Source organism: Podarcis raffonei, chromosome 14 (assembly GCF_027172205.1).
Source record: "Podarcis raffonei isolate rPodRaf1 chromosome 14, rPodRaf1.pri, whole genome shotgun sequence".
Classification (NCBI taxonomy): domain Eukaryota; kingdom Metazoa; phylum Chordata; class Lepidosauria; order Squamata; family Lacertidae; genus Podarcis; species Podarcis raffonei.
In genome coordinates this window covers 18,851,016-18,864,237 of record NC_070615.1, presented here as the reverse complement: position 1 = coordinate 18,864,237, position 13,222 = coordinate 18,851,016, and the positions used below count along the sequence as shown (strand labels likewise).

At 45.4% G+C, this 13,222-nt stretch overlaps 1 protein-coding gene across 4 annotated transcripts in view; it reads right to left on the bottom strand.

The window, feature by feature from the left end:
• NTRK3 (neurotrophic receptor tyrosine kinase 3) overlaps nucleotides 1-13,222 on the bottom strand; it is a 402,429-nt gene that overhangs the window by 229,812 nt on the left and 159,395 nt on the right. For all 4 annotated transcript variants that reach the window (XR_008327460.1, XM_053364231.1, XM_053364230.1 and 1 more), the window contains 3 exons: nucleotides 10,737-10,894; nucleotides 2,706-2,848; nucleotides 2,310-2,451 (listed from right to left, as the gene is read on the bottom strand). Coding sequence is in view for 3 of the 4 variants with exons in the window: in XM_053364231.1 (XP_053220206.1) it covers nucleotides 2,310-2,451; nucleotides 2,706-2,848; nucleotides 10,737-10,894 (443 nt within the window). In the remaining variant the exon portion in view is untranslated. The remainder of the gene's footprint in view (nucleotides 1-2,309; nucleotides 2,452-2,705; nucleotides 2,849-10,736; nucleotides 10,895-13,222) is intronic.

The window sequence follows — 13,222 nt, the reverse complement described above, 5'->3', positions numbered from 1 at the left end:
GGCAGCCTGGCTAACAGTCATGGGTTATAGCAGTTCTAATCTAGTGACATTCATGCCTCACCATGGAAGTAGAATTTTAATGCAGGTTATGGGTATCCTGTACAACCAATACACAACAAGATATTGGCGCAACATTCAGGTTCACAAATATCTCCACTCCCTTTGTACATTGGAGCACCCAACACTTGTCACTGCACACATTTGGAGACGGAATACGAGGGGAAAAGATGTTAGATAAGGACAAGTGAGATTCTGAGTGGGAAAATGGCTGCTTCTAAAAGCATTCTGTGGATAGCCCCTGTGCAGAGTGGTGAGAAATGTTTGACTGACAGTGAAGCTAGCTGCTCGGGCACCCAGGACGGTGCAAATGCCCTGCACCTGGAGGCAGGGCAAGCCGCCCATGGGGTAGGGCAAGCCGGGGCAGAGCATGCCGTGTGGAACCTCCATGGAGTCTGCAAGCCCCACGTTGCCGTTTCAGGCAGCGTTGAGCCCACAGGTGCCCGAGCCACGGTGTCTCTCCCCAGGAGAGATGTGTGGCTCAGGCGTGCTGCAGGCCAAGCTCTGCGGTCACCCCCCTCAGTGGTGACACCCGGGGCGGACTGCACCCGTCGCACCCCCCTTCCTACGCCACCAACTGACAGGTCAAATTTACATCCTAACTTTTTCTCCAAGGTGCTCAAAGTAGCGTAGATGGTTCTCCCCCTTCTCATTTACTTCCCACAACCACCCTGTGTGGTAGCCCAGAAGTTGTGACTGGCCCAAGGTCACCCAGTGAGATTCATGGCTGAGTGGAGATTTGAACCCTGGTCTCCCAGGTGTTCATCCAGCACTCTGACCACTACACCACACTGGCTTTCAGTGTAGAGAACAGGCCCCCTGCTACATCCTCCATACTCTATTATTTCAGGTCGTAATACTTATGTTGCGAGTACGATACAGCTGTAAGCTGACGTACATCATGGCGAGCATCCATATATCCTAATGGAGTTTGGCTGTGCATCCCAGCGGGGAACATGATGCACCTTTTAGCCATTGGGCAGGACTATGAGCATTACAAAGGCGGAGAATCTTCTGTCCTCTCTTCAATATTTCATTTCTGACTATCTTGCTACGCACTTATGGAATTCCACTCAGCTGCTGCTCTGCACATAAAATTGAAGCGCACAGGCATACATGGGCAGGCTGGAGCGTGGAAGGTAATTCTCTGCCATTCACAAGCCTCTGGGGCTGGGGAGAAGAGTGTTAAGGAAGTGCGCACATATTAGGAAAGATTCTCAAGGATTTGTCCCATGGGAAAACGTTTACAGATGTAGGAAGCTACTGCAACACTCAACAGTCTCCTGGGCAGCAATTTCCAAATCTGTAAACCACGGCAGAACAGTTCAGCATGTTCCAAGAGAAAATAACACAAATACTGAAGTCTCCCATGTGGCCAAAATCCCCAACTTCAGAGGAGTGTGCCTGGTGCATCTCTGTATGATTTACTGCTCTGCCCTTGCCTCCTTCTAGTCAGCCTCTCCCTGTTGTGGATGCACTTAATCTCTACATTGGCAGCAACTGGATCACTCTCAATGCATACATAAGTAGGTAAGGAATAAAGGTGAAGGGACCCCTGACTATTAGGTCCAGTCATGACCGACTCTGGGGTTGCGGCACTCATCTTGCTTTATTGGCCGAGGGAGCCGGTGTACAGCTTCCGGGTCATGTGGCCAGCATGACTAAGCCGCTTCTGGCGAACCAGAGCAGCGCACAGAAATGCTGTTTACCTTCCCGCTGGAGCAGTCCCTATTTATCTACTTGCACTTTGACGTGCTTTCGAACTTCTAGGTGGGCAGGAGCAGGGACCGAGCAATGGGAGCTCATCCCGTTGCGGGGATTCGAACTGCCGACTTTCTGATTGGCAAGTCCTAGGCTCTGTGGTTTAACCCACAGCGCCACCTGCATCCCCAGGTAAGGAATGGTTGAGGAGAAATGGCGGTCGGTGGGGCAGTGCCTCGTTTGCCCTACTGGACCAGTCTTCTCTGGCTGGGCCTAAGCTGCATGTTGGTTGAGAGTGGGCATGTCTATTAGTAGTAACCTCTCTTTCACTCTGAGGAACCCTGGAGAAATCTCAGCACCCTTGCAGAACAATTCCCAGTTCTACTTTGGGAATTCTATGATATATATGGAATGTGTTTCTAGTGTAGAATTGCCATGCATCAAGATCTAAGTTTTTGTGTGCTGTGTGTTCAAATGAATACTTTCCATGTCATTGCCCTCCCTCTCTGTCTCCCATGAACCCTCACCTTTCCCTTTCCCCATTAACTTACAATATACAGTGAGGAGCACACTTGCATTAGACATCCCCACCACGTTCTCGGCAATACACGTCAACAGGAACCCGTTGTCCTCACTCGTGACATTCACCAGGGTTAGATTGATGGAATGGACATTGGTCCAGTTGGCGTTTGTCTAAAAATAACCAAGAAAGAGGAGGAGGAATGTTTTAAAAAACACACACACACAAAAGAACTGTTGAACCCTTGGCCAATTTGTTCCCCTGGATGAAGAGAAATCTACCATATAGATTACCATGCATCGTGCACATCTTTAACAAATTTGATGGGCATCGAAGGCCGACTAATATTAAACTGAGCATCCTCCGTATATACAGAGAAGTTCTCCGGGCGATTAAAGCAGAAAAGCACCTGGATTTAGCATCCTACCTGATGAGTGTTGATCGAGCGTAGATTTACCACCATCCAGTCGACATCAGGAAGGGGTGAGCCAGAACCATTGCAGGTGATGACAGCATTTTCCCCCTCACACACAGTCAGATTCACATGGCTGACACTGATTTCAGGCAGATCTAAAGAAGTCAAGCCGACACGAAAGCATCTTTGTCAAGATGGTGTTCAACTAAGACATGCCACTGCAAGCACCAGGGTTCAAACCTCCAGTTCCTAATCTAGGAAGGTAAGAAGCTGCCTTACACTGAGTCAAGCCATTGTCTACAATGAATGAAAGCAGCTTCCCAGGATTTCAGCCCTACCTAAAGATGCTGCAGATTGAACCTGGGACCTTCTGCATGCAAAGCAGATGCTCTAACCACTGAGCTATAACCCTTATTCAAACCTGGATCAGAATGGCTTCAGATGTTGACAGTGCTAGAAGCACATGTCTGGGGGGGGGGGAATACATCTCATTGGCTCTGCCCTGTAGGTACCCAAACTCCTGAGTAGTTTGCCATCTAATAAATGCTTAGCATTCAATTGCAGCTAGCAATTCTCAAAACATACAAAGAATAGCCTGCTGCATCCTCCTTTTTTATAGAACTGCATGCTATTGAGAGAGATCTTGCAGGAGCAGCAGGAGACTCCCTTACTGGTCCTTAGAGTTAAGTCACAGGGTTGCCATATTTTGAAGAGCAAAAAAGAGGAAGCTATGATGGCCATTCAAAGCAAATGAATGCAATTTGCCTCAAATTTTACCTCTGGAAAATGAGGACATCCTGGAAAAAGAGGACACGTGGCAAACCTATGGGCATAGGAGAACAGGCACTTGTATATGACAGGGGAGGGCCGATGGGACAAGAATTGCATCAAATGCTTCAGAGAGGAGCAATGAGTGAGAAGGAAGACGTCTTAGATAATATACCCAGGATTGATGGATTCATCCATAGAAGACATCCAGGTTGTTAGGTTAGCTCCATAAGGCACATGAAACCTGGAATGTCAATGCATGTGCTCCAAGACACCTCAAAAATCAGAGAGATCTAAGAATGGAAGATTTCCACATTGCTCCTCAAAACAAGGAATGTGAGGGGTACCCTAAAACAGGCATGTGAATAGAAGAGCAGCTGGAACTTCATGGCAGAAAGCCGCCCAAGGCACCACCTGCCTATTACTAACCAGGTGGACCAAGCAGCATCAGATGATGGGGGAGCAGCCAGCAAAGACATCCCTCAATGCATCCTCAAGCAAGATGGAGAAGTGATGGGCAATGTGTTCCTATCCAAGGCCACCACAGAGGAAGTTGAACAACCCATGGATTGGAATGCCTTAGGCCTTTATAGATTGCTTTAAAAGTGGATTAGAGAAATTCATGGAGAACAAGGCTATCAATGGCTATGTACTGCCTTTGCTGTTGGAGGCATTATGTCAGGCATAGGTAAACTCGGCCCTCCAGATGTTTTGGGACTACAACTCCCATGACCCCTAGCTTGCAGGACCAGTGGTCCGGGATGATGGGAATTGTAGTCCCAAAACATCTGGAGGGCCGAGTTTGCCTATGCCTGCATTATGTCCTGAATGCCAGTTGCTGGGAACTTCAGGTGAGCCGAGTGCTGCTGTGTTTATGTCCAGCTTGCAGGTTTCCTATAGGCATCGGCCACCGTGAGAAGATGCTGGGATAGATGGACCTTTTGACCCCATCCAGCAAGTCTCTTCTTATAGTCTGATGCTGAATTAATAATAATAATAATAATAATAATAATAATAATAATAATAATAATAATAATTTATTTATACCCCGCCCATCCCCCCAGCCACTCTGGGCGGCTTCCATCAAAACACTAAAATACAGTAACCTATTAAACATTAAAAGCTTCCCTAAACAGGGTTGCCTTTAGATGTCTTCTAAAAGTTTGGTAGTTATTTTTCTCTTTGACAACTGGTGGGAAGGCGCTCCACAGGGTGGGTGCCACTACCGAGAAGGCCCTCTGCCTGGTTCCCTGTAACTTGGCTTCTCGCAGCGAGGGAACTGCCAGAAGGCCCTCGGCAATGGACCTCAGCGTCCAGGCAGAACAATGCGGGTGGAGACGCTCCTTCAGGTATACTGGGCCGAGGCCGTTTAGGGCTTTAAAGGTCAACACCAACACTTTGAATTGTGCTCGGAAACGTACTGGGAGCCAGTGTAGGTCTTTCAAGACCGGTGTTATAAGGTCTCAGCGGTCGATCCCAGTCACCAGAATTTGGAGCAGAGATGGGCATATCTAGCAATAGAAACATTGGATAATTTCCACTGAAAGGGAAATTGCCAATTTTTGCTTATCTGTCCCATGTCACTCCCTCACCTCCACAGTTTCCTATCATCACCTTAAATGGGCATTCAGCATTCAACAGCCACTGAACATGCTCATCCCTTCTTGGAAGTGGTTGGTTTTGCATTTCTAGAACCCTGGTTTTCTCCCCAAGCCTACATATGTATCCTTCTTGTACTTGGATGGTACCATTTTGGCTCTATTAAGCAACCACACTCACAGCCCAGACATCGGAAATACCAGGGCTGATTAACTTGGCAAGCTCCACCAGCTTCTTGGATCACAAATGCGAGGCTCGGTTGTAAAATTCTCTGAAAACCGCTTTCACGTTGGACCACTGTTGTGAGACGGAAGAGTTCCATTTTGGAAGGAAAAGATATCAGCAGGGAGATCTCTCTGCAGTTGCAATGGGGAGTGGTGTGGGGGCAGGGAGGTCAGGGAAACTGTTCACCCCATAATCCCAGGAAATTAATGTACATAAATCCACTCCAGATCGTAGCCAGAGAGGTCTTCCCAGCCTGCTACTTTGCTCACGAAGGATTTCCTAATCCTCAAAGATTACTCCTCCAATTTGCTGAGGAATTTTCAGTTGTCTCCCAAATCCCTTTTGGCTCACCTTCATGCAGCTATCCCAGCCCACTTCCAACATTTAATAAAAAGGGGAGGGGGGCAGAAAAGTGTATGGTTGTCTTTAGCAAAGTTGGGAGATGTTTTAACACATGCAATTCCTAGGAGTTCTATAATTGGGGGAGGGAGTAAAGGTAGGAAGAGAAAAACAGTGTGCTCTCTACCTACCCAATTATGTACACAAGTCCAGCTACAGGATTTGAGTGGTCCCTGTCAGGAATGGCAGAAATCGGTCAATTTCAGTTTCTCACTTCTCCAGTCTTAATTTCAATTCTCCACATATTCAGATCAGTTTGCAATTATTATTTTTTAAGTCCTCACAAAAATTTATCCTCATTTTAGTGCAAATTCCTTCTGTGTACGCATATTTTGTATGCAATTTTGCATACAATATTCATAATTCTGCAAAGCAATTTTCGCTAACAGAAAACATTTCTGTATGTTGTTTCCCCAGATACATTTTTATGCTTTAGTATATGCATATGTGCACCATTTTTTGGTGTAGAGCCGCATTGCAAAATCTAGAATTTCCAAAAATGGCTGCATTTCAGTTTGTGCATTGTTTGTGAATTAGGCAAGTTCATCTTTACATGTGACCTGAATTGAAATTCTCCCCCATTCCTAGTCCCTGGACAGGTGACTATCCCTTTAACATGTGGCAGATACAAGGAAGCAACACGGAATACTCTTATTCAGGCAAGTGTAATTGCATGCAAAATACAAGTGTGTGTGTGTGTGTGTGTGTGTGTGTGTGTGTGTGTGTTTTCCTGGAGAGGTAGCTCCATCCCTAAGTTCTCACTCTTCCCCCAAGGACTTGGCTGTCCTCAGAAGAACCCACATCCCCTAGAGTTTTCTATGAGTCATTGTTTTGGGTGTGCTTTATGCTGAGAGGTGCCCCGACCAGAGCAGTGGCTCCTTCAGAGACACAACAGAGGCAGCTACAAATAAGCAAGCATCTAACCTTCAATCCTGCTTCTGCCATTGACTCGCTGGCAGAGAGGCAGTAATAGAAGCTGTGAAGGAAAGTTGCAAAATTTCTTATATCGCTGATTTTAAAGAGGAGCGTGCAAAATGCTCTTGTCAGGTTTAGATACAGTACATTTGACCTCGGTGCAAACGAGTTGAACTGAAAAGCCCTAAAGGCCTTCTGAAGCAAGCCAGGCAAAAGATAGAGCTATTTATCAAGTTCTGCTATACATATTCCGTGGCGCCGGACCATAACACACTGGGGAAGGGCCATAGCGCAGTGGCAGAGCATCTGATTTGCATGCAGAAGGCCCCAGGTCGGATCCCTGGCATCTCTGTGAGAGAACCCAGTCTGCAGGCCTGGGGAGCCAACTGCCAGTCAGTGCAGACAACACTGAGATAGATGGACCAATGCTCTCACTCAATACAAGGCAGCTTCCTATGTTTCTACAGCACAAAACAAACTTGCCACAGCTTCACCAAGCCAGCCCATCATCCAGGGCCTTCTTGGAAACTCCAGTTTTGATGCAGACCCAGGAAATAAGCAAAATTAGGTTCAACGAGCCAGGGACTGCTAGCAGGCTGTGTTTTGCTTCCATGCACCAACATTTCCAAGGTGAAAGGTAGGTTTTGGGCAAGCAACTCATTCCCCACCCAGAACTCCAAAATAACTCTTTTCTGCTACTATTGGCAGCAAGTGGCAGCAATTGTTCCCACCCCATGTCTGCTACCTTTGCACCATTTCTGGACATTGGGGCTTCATCTTCTTCCATGATGTCCCCAGTAAAGCAGGGAATGTAAAAAGGAAGGATGACAATGCACAGCCAATTAGATTTGTCTGTATGGCAAAAACAGTCCCATGAGGACAGAGGCTGCTCAATGGCCACAGAATGCTGACTATTATGGGGAGGGCACAGGAAGAAAAGGGCGAAGATCCTGACAACAAAGGCAGTTTCCTACATTCTTCTGTTACTAAAACATTCTTGAGACTATTGCATGTAGGATTGCATGAAGATTGTAGAATACTCTCCCATTATATATCTCATCATTATATATCTTTAGGCACTAGGCAAAAACTTTCCTCTATAGCTAGGCCTTTGACTTTTAACTATCCGTGGCCTCTTAGAAGTGGGTGGGATGTTTTTAATGTATTTCCCTTTTCTTCCTGGCTTTAATGTATCTATATGCAGGTGTGGGAGAGGGCGGTCTGTCTTTTTGGTTGATTTCAAGTCACTTTGGGTTGCCCTGCGCAAGATAAAGCAACTAACAAATTTAATAAATAAATAAAGTGTTGGTTTATTTTGCATTGAGAATTGTAATGTGTTCAGGCATGCAATCAGGTAATAAAATCGTACAGCTGGAAGGGTCATCTAGCCCATCTCCTTGCAACACAAGACCGCTCCCCCCCCCAAAAAAAAATGTTTTATTATTAATTCGTGCGCCTGCTGCGTCCGTAGCGTAGAGGGAAAGGGAAGATAAGAAGAAAACAAAGGAATTGCAAGCATTGGCAAAATAAGTTTGCTTATTGTCTGGCTCTGCCAGAAACTTTTGGGACATATGAGAAGGACCTGCTGGAACAAGCCGGTATCCCAACAAGTCCAGCATCCTGTTCACACAGTGGCCAATCAGATGCCTGGGAAGCCTGGAGGGAGGACCTGGGCGAAATGGCACTCTTCCTTTCCTGAGGTTTCCAGCAACTGTCATTCAAAGCACATTGCCACTGAGAGTGGAGGTAGAACACAGCCAGCATGACTAGTAGCCACTGATATCAGGGCTAGAAAAATGCAACCTGTGCTGCTGATAGTGTGACTCATGCAACACGTTGGCAATTAATATACTCAGAACAATAATTACAGGGTGAAACAGCTGCAAAACGCCGGCACCCTGTCGTCTACAACGTCATTGTCTACAACTTTATCAACATCTATCTACAATTCTACTAGCATCTCTCGGTATTGTGAATATCACCGAACTCACCCTTGGTATCTTCATGAACTTATCTAAAACACTGAGTTAATATTAATAAATATCTATTGAAACCAGACATTTTAGGTTCATTTTAGGTGGGGTAGTTCACAAGTCTTTGTGGCTTTGTTTAATGTTTCGTATTTTTCTCAGAAGGTTGATAAAGTATGTATAATTATTGTTCTGTGTACATTAATTGCCAACGTGTTGCAGGAGTCGCACTACTGATATCAGAGCAGCAACTACCACAAAACATCCTTAATTTGGAATCAAGACCAGGGTGTTCAGAATTTCAAAATCTGGAGAGAAAGGTGCATGGGGAACATTTCAGAATCATTCCCCATGCCTGTGACTCTCTAAATGACCTTAGACTACAACTCCCATCACTGCTAGCTGCTGGCCACGCTGCCTGGGGCTGATGGAAGACCACATATTTCCCCTCCTTGAACTATGGATTGCAGTGTTTTGTTGCCCAAGGGACTCCCACCCAGGAGGCACACAAAGAGAGTAGGTAGAGGAGCATCATTGCTGATAACTCCGTCTCTTTATATCTCCTCCAAACAAAGCAGCAGCAAACCCACAAAGAATTGTGGGAAGCACTGAACTGGGTTGAGAAGCTACAGCTGTTTGCAGCTCAAGAGACTCCACCGGGAAACAAAGGTATTAAGTTTAAGGGGAAACCTGATGATCACGGCGATAAGGGGGAAACAAAAAACGGCCTCTCAAAATTCGAAGGGTTATGTAAATAAGAGAAGACAACAGCTTGTGTGTGTGTGTTGAGGTGGACAGTATACATCTGTGGTGCTAGAGGAATTCAGGCTTTGTGCATTCCAATAGAAACTGACTGGAACATAAGAACAGTCTGCTGCATCAGACCAAAGTCTCATCCTGTCCTCACAGTGCCAATCAAATGCCTGCGGGGAACTCTGCAAGCAGGACCCAATCAGAAGAGCACTCTCCTTTCTACAGCACTTCCTAGCTTTCCCCAACCTGGTGCCCTCTGGGTGTTTTGGACTACAATGCCCATCAGCACACCTGCATTGTCTACCCCACCACAGCTTTGTGATGGGTAGGAATCAATGGAAAAACATCTGGAGGGCACCAAGTTGGGGAAGCCTGTCCTAGATTGATGTGCAGACTGGAAATGAAACTTTCAGTCCATTTTGCCCTTCTCAAGTGTTTAAATACCCTTTCTTGGCTCAGTAACAAGGAATCAACAGTACACTTTAACAATTCCGAGCTAATACATTGAGAAATGGGAGAAAATCTGAATTAAATTTACATTCACATTTTTGAGTGGATCTTCCCAGATTAATGCAGATTTATGGTGAGCCCAGGAGAAAGTGATATAAATCAGAAATGAACTTGTCTGTCCATCCCTATAAATCGGCTTCATGCAAAGAGAAAGGGTTTTTTTTACGGATTATAATCTACAGTGGTACCTCGGGTTAAGTACTTAATTCGTTCCGGAGGTCTGTTCTTAACCTGAAGCACCACTTTAGCTAATGGGGCCTCCTGCTGCCGCCGCTCCGCCAGAGCACGATTTCTGTTCGCATCCTGAAGCAAAGTTCTTAAACTGAGGTACTATTTCTGGGTTAGAGGAGTCTGTAACCTGAAGTGTATGTAACCTGAAGCGTATGTAACCCGAGGTACCACTGTATTTGGATCGGGACCTGTCTTTTATGCTTTTGCAAATCTCCATGCATGTTGAACCATAGCAATGCATAACAACAATCGCTGCCCCCAGTGGAACCTGCAACAAATTGTTACAGGATGGGATGCAACTGATCAGGTTTCCATCAACTTCATACCATCACTGCCATTTCCCATCCACCTCCTCCTCCATCCAATTGCCAGCCAGCATTCCTAGCTGACTGAATACACTCAGTCCTCACTGAATTGATTTAGGCCTCCAAGGATTCCCCTGCTAAAGATTATTTTTTCTTTCTTTCTGTACTTTTGCAAAAAGATGGGATTCCCCCAAGTCCGCTGGTGCCTCGCTTTTGTGCATGGATGTTCCTGGTGCTGTTTTCACACACAAAAAACCAAGAACGGCACCCAGAGATTGAACCACAAAAATAGAAGGAATAATCATAATCTAGCACAGATGCCTAATTAAGTGGGTGGTGTTTGGGGTGTCGCTTTTTTCTTTCCTTACCACACTGATTGACATTCATCTTGTGCACGGCTATGTTTTTGTTTTCTGTATTCATGCAGTTCAAGTTCTGGTTCTGCAAATTGGCTTCGCCTTTCTCCTGCCACAGCTGGATCCAGCGGATGTCGCAGCTGCAGTTGAACATGTTTCGCTCTAACCTCCTACACAGAAAGAGAAGGGGAGACTGTGAGAGAGAAAAGGTGGAGAGGAGGTAAAGGTTACATGGAATCATGGCAGCGGAGCTGGCCTCAGAAGGTCGGCCTGGGTTAGAGACTGCTGGGAAGCTGGGAACCAAACAGCCAGGAGACAAAAGAGAAGAAAGGAATGTGGCTAGGTGCAGGAAAATTAGCAGAATTTATCAATGTCCTTAAAATATTGATACAGGGCCAGCTTCAGCTTCAAGGGGCTCCTGGACAAAGGGTGCATTTGTGGGGAATATTGCATTCATTTTCCTGATTATAACACTAGTGCTTCTATCACGGTTTTCTAATGTTCCTTTCATACTGCAGAGTCTGTTGTGTTATGGAACTGTGGCCTTTTTTTTAGCAATATACAGCCGTGCCATGGAAATGGCGTTCATGCTAATAGGTATGGTTTGACACCACAATGAACATCATTGCTACTTCCCCACCCTTTCCAGAGCTGCGTGAATCTGCTTCCGCATGATTCTCCCCATAAAAATGACAGGAAAGAACTAGCTGTATGTTGGTGTACTGTACTTTACTCCCATGATTTTACAGGTTAAGGGGACCGTTAACAACAACAACAACAACAACAACAATAACAACAAAAATAATAACAATTTATACCCCGCCCATCTGACTGGGCTTCCCCAGCCACTCTGGGCGGCTTCTAAAAAAATATTAAAATACTGTAATACATCAAACATTAAAAGCTTCCCTAAACAGGGCTGCCTTCAGATGTCTTCTAAAAGTCAGATAGTTCTCTATTTCCTTGACATCTGATGGGAGGGCGTTCCACAGGGCAGGCACCACTATCGAGAAGGCCCTCTGCCTGGTTTCCTGTAACTTGGCTTCTCGCAGTGAGGGAACTGCCAGAAGGCCCTTGGAGCTGGACCTCAGTGTCCAGGTAGAACAATAGGGGTAGAGACGCTCCTTCAGATATACTGGACCGAGGCCGTTTTAAAATAGTTTTTTTTAAAAAAAAAATCAAATAACATGGAAATGAGTGCTAAACATGTGCATTGTTTTGCTAGTTTTGCAAGTATCCTCTGGTGGTACCCTAGCCACATATGATGGCCAATTAGGGCACCAGTTGTATAATTATGCAGACCTCTTGCAGATAGTGCAGGGGGTCAGATGAGATGACTGTCGGTTTCCCTTCCAACTCTACAATTCTATAATTCTAAGTAAAAGATCATTTGCAGTATACCTGAAGCGTCTCTACCCCCATCGTTCAACCCAGACACTGAGGTCCAGTTCCAAGGGCCTTCTGGCGGTTCCCTCACTGCGAGAAGCGAAGTTACAGGGAACCAAGTAGAGGGCCTTCTCGGTAGTGGTGTCTGCCCTGTGGAGTGCCCTCCCACCAGATGTCAAGGAAATAAACAACTATTTGATGTTTAGAAGACATCTGAAGGCAGCCCTGGTTTAGGGAATTTTTTAATGACTGATGTTTTAATGTATTTTTAATCTTTTGTTGGAAGCTGCCTAGAGTGGCTGGGGAAACCCAGCCAGATGGGCGGGGAATAATAATAATAATAATAATAATAATAATAATAATAATAATAATTGACTGAATAAAACAGAAATCACCTCTCATATGAGAACCAAAATAACTTCCAATGCCAAAGTGAGAAAGAAACTAGCAAAGGGCTTCCTTAAGTCACAGCTCCACAGGTTAATCAACAAACATTTAGTTGACTCATCTACTGGTTTAAACTAGTCAAAGTTTGCATCCCTTCCTGGCTGCATTACGGGGATAACAGAGAGGAAGGAGGAATCAGGGTTCTCAACGTCATGTTAAATTTAGATGTCATTGCCTTCCTTCAGAGATGTGCACCTTCCTTCCACTATTCACCTGCACAGAGTTTCCATTTTATCTGTCCTCTCCCCTCCATGCCCATAAAGTCAAGGCTCAATCCATAAGACTCTGCCTTAACACATCGACTCAGAGCTCCTGCTGCTCAGGGACCTGAGGCAATATGCATTTTAATTGAACATAGAAGCTAGCTTTTGTAGACTTAGACCCCCATTGACCCAGCTGTGCAGCGCAGATGGGGAATCTGCTTTTTAATGTACTCCACTTAAAATACTTACATGTATTTTATGTACTGAAATTATATTATTATTATTGATTTCTTTTCCCTGTCTCTCTCTGCACTATAAGCTCCCCAACAACTATTCCAATGCTCTGCAAGCTCCCCTACAAAACCATGAGACCGAGAGAACCCTCAAGGGAATATTACGGAATGGTTAGACCACGGAGGGAAGTGATGATAAGAAATAGGGCAGAATTTAAGAGGGCGTCGA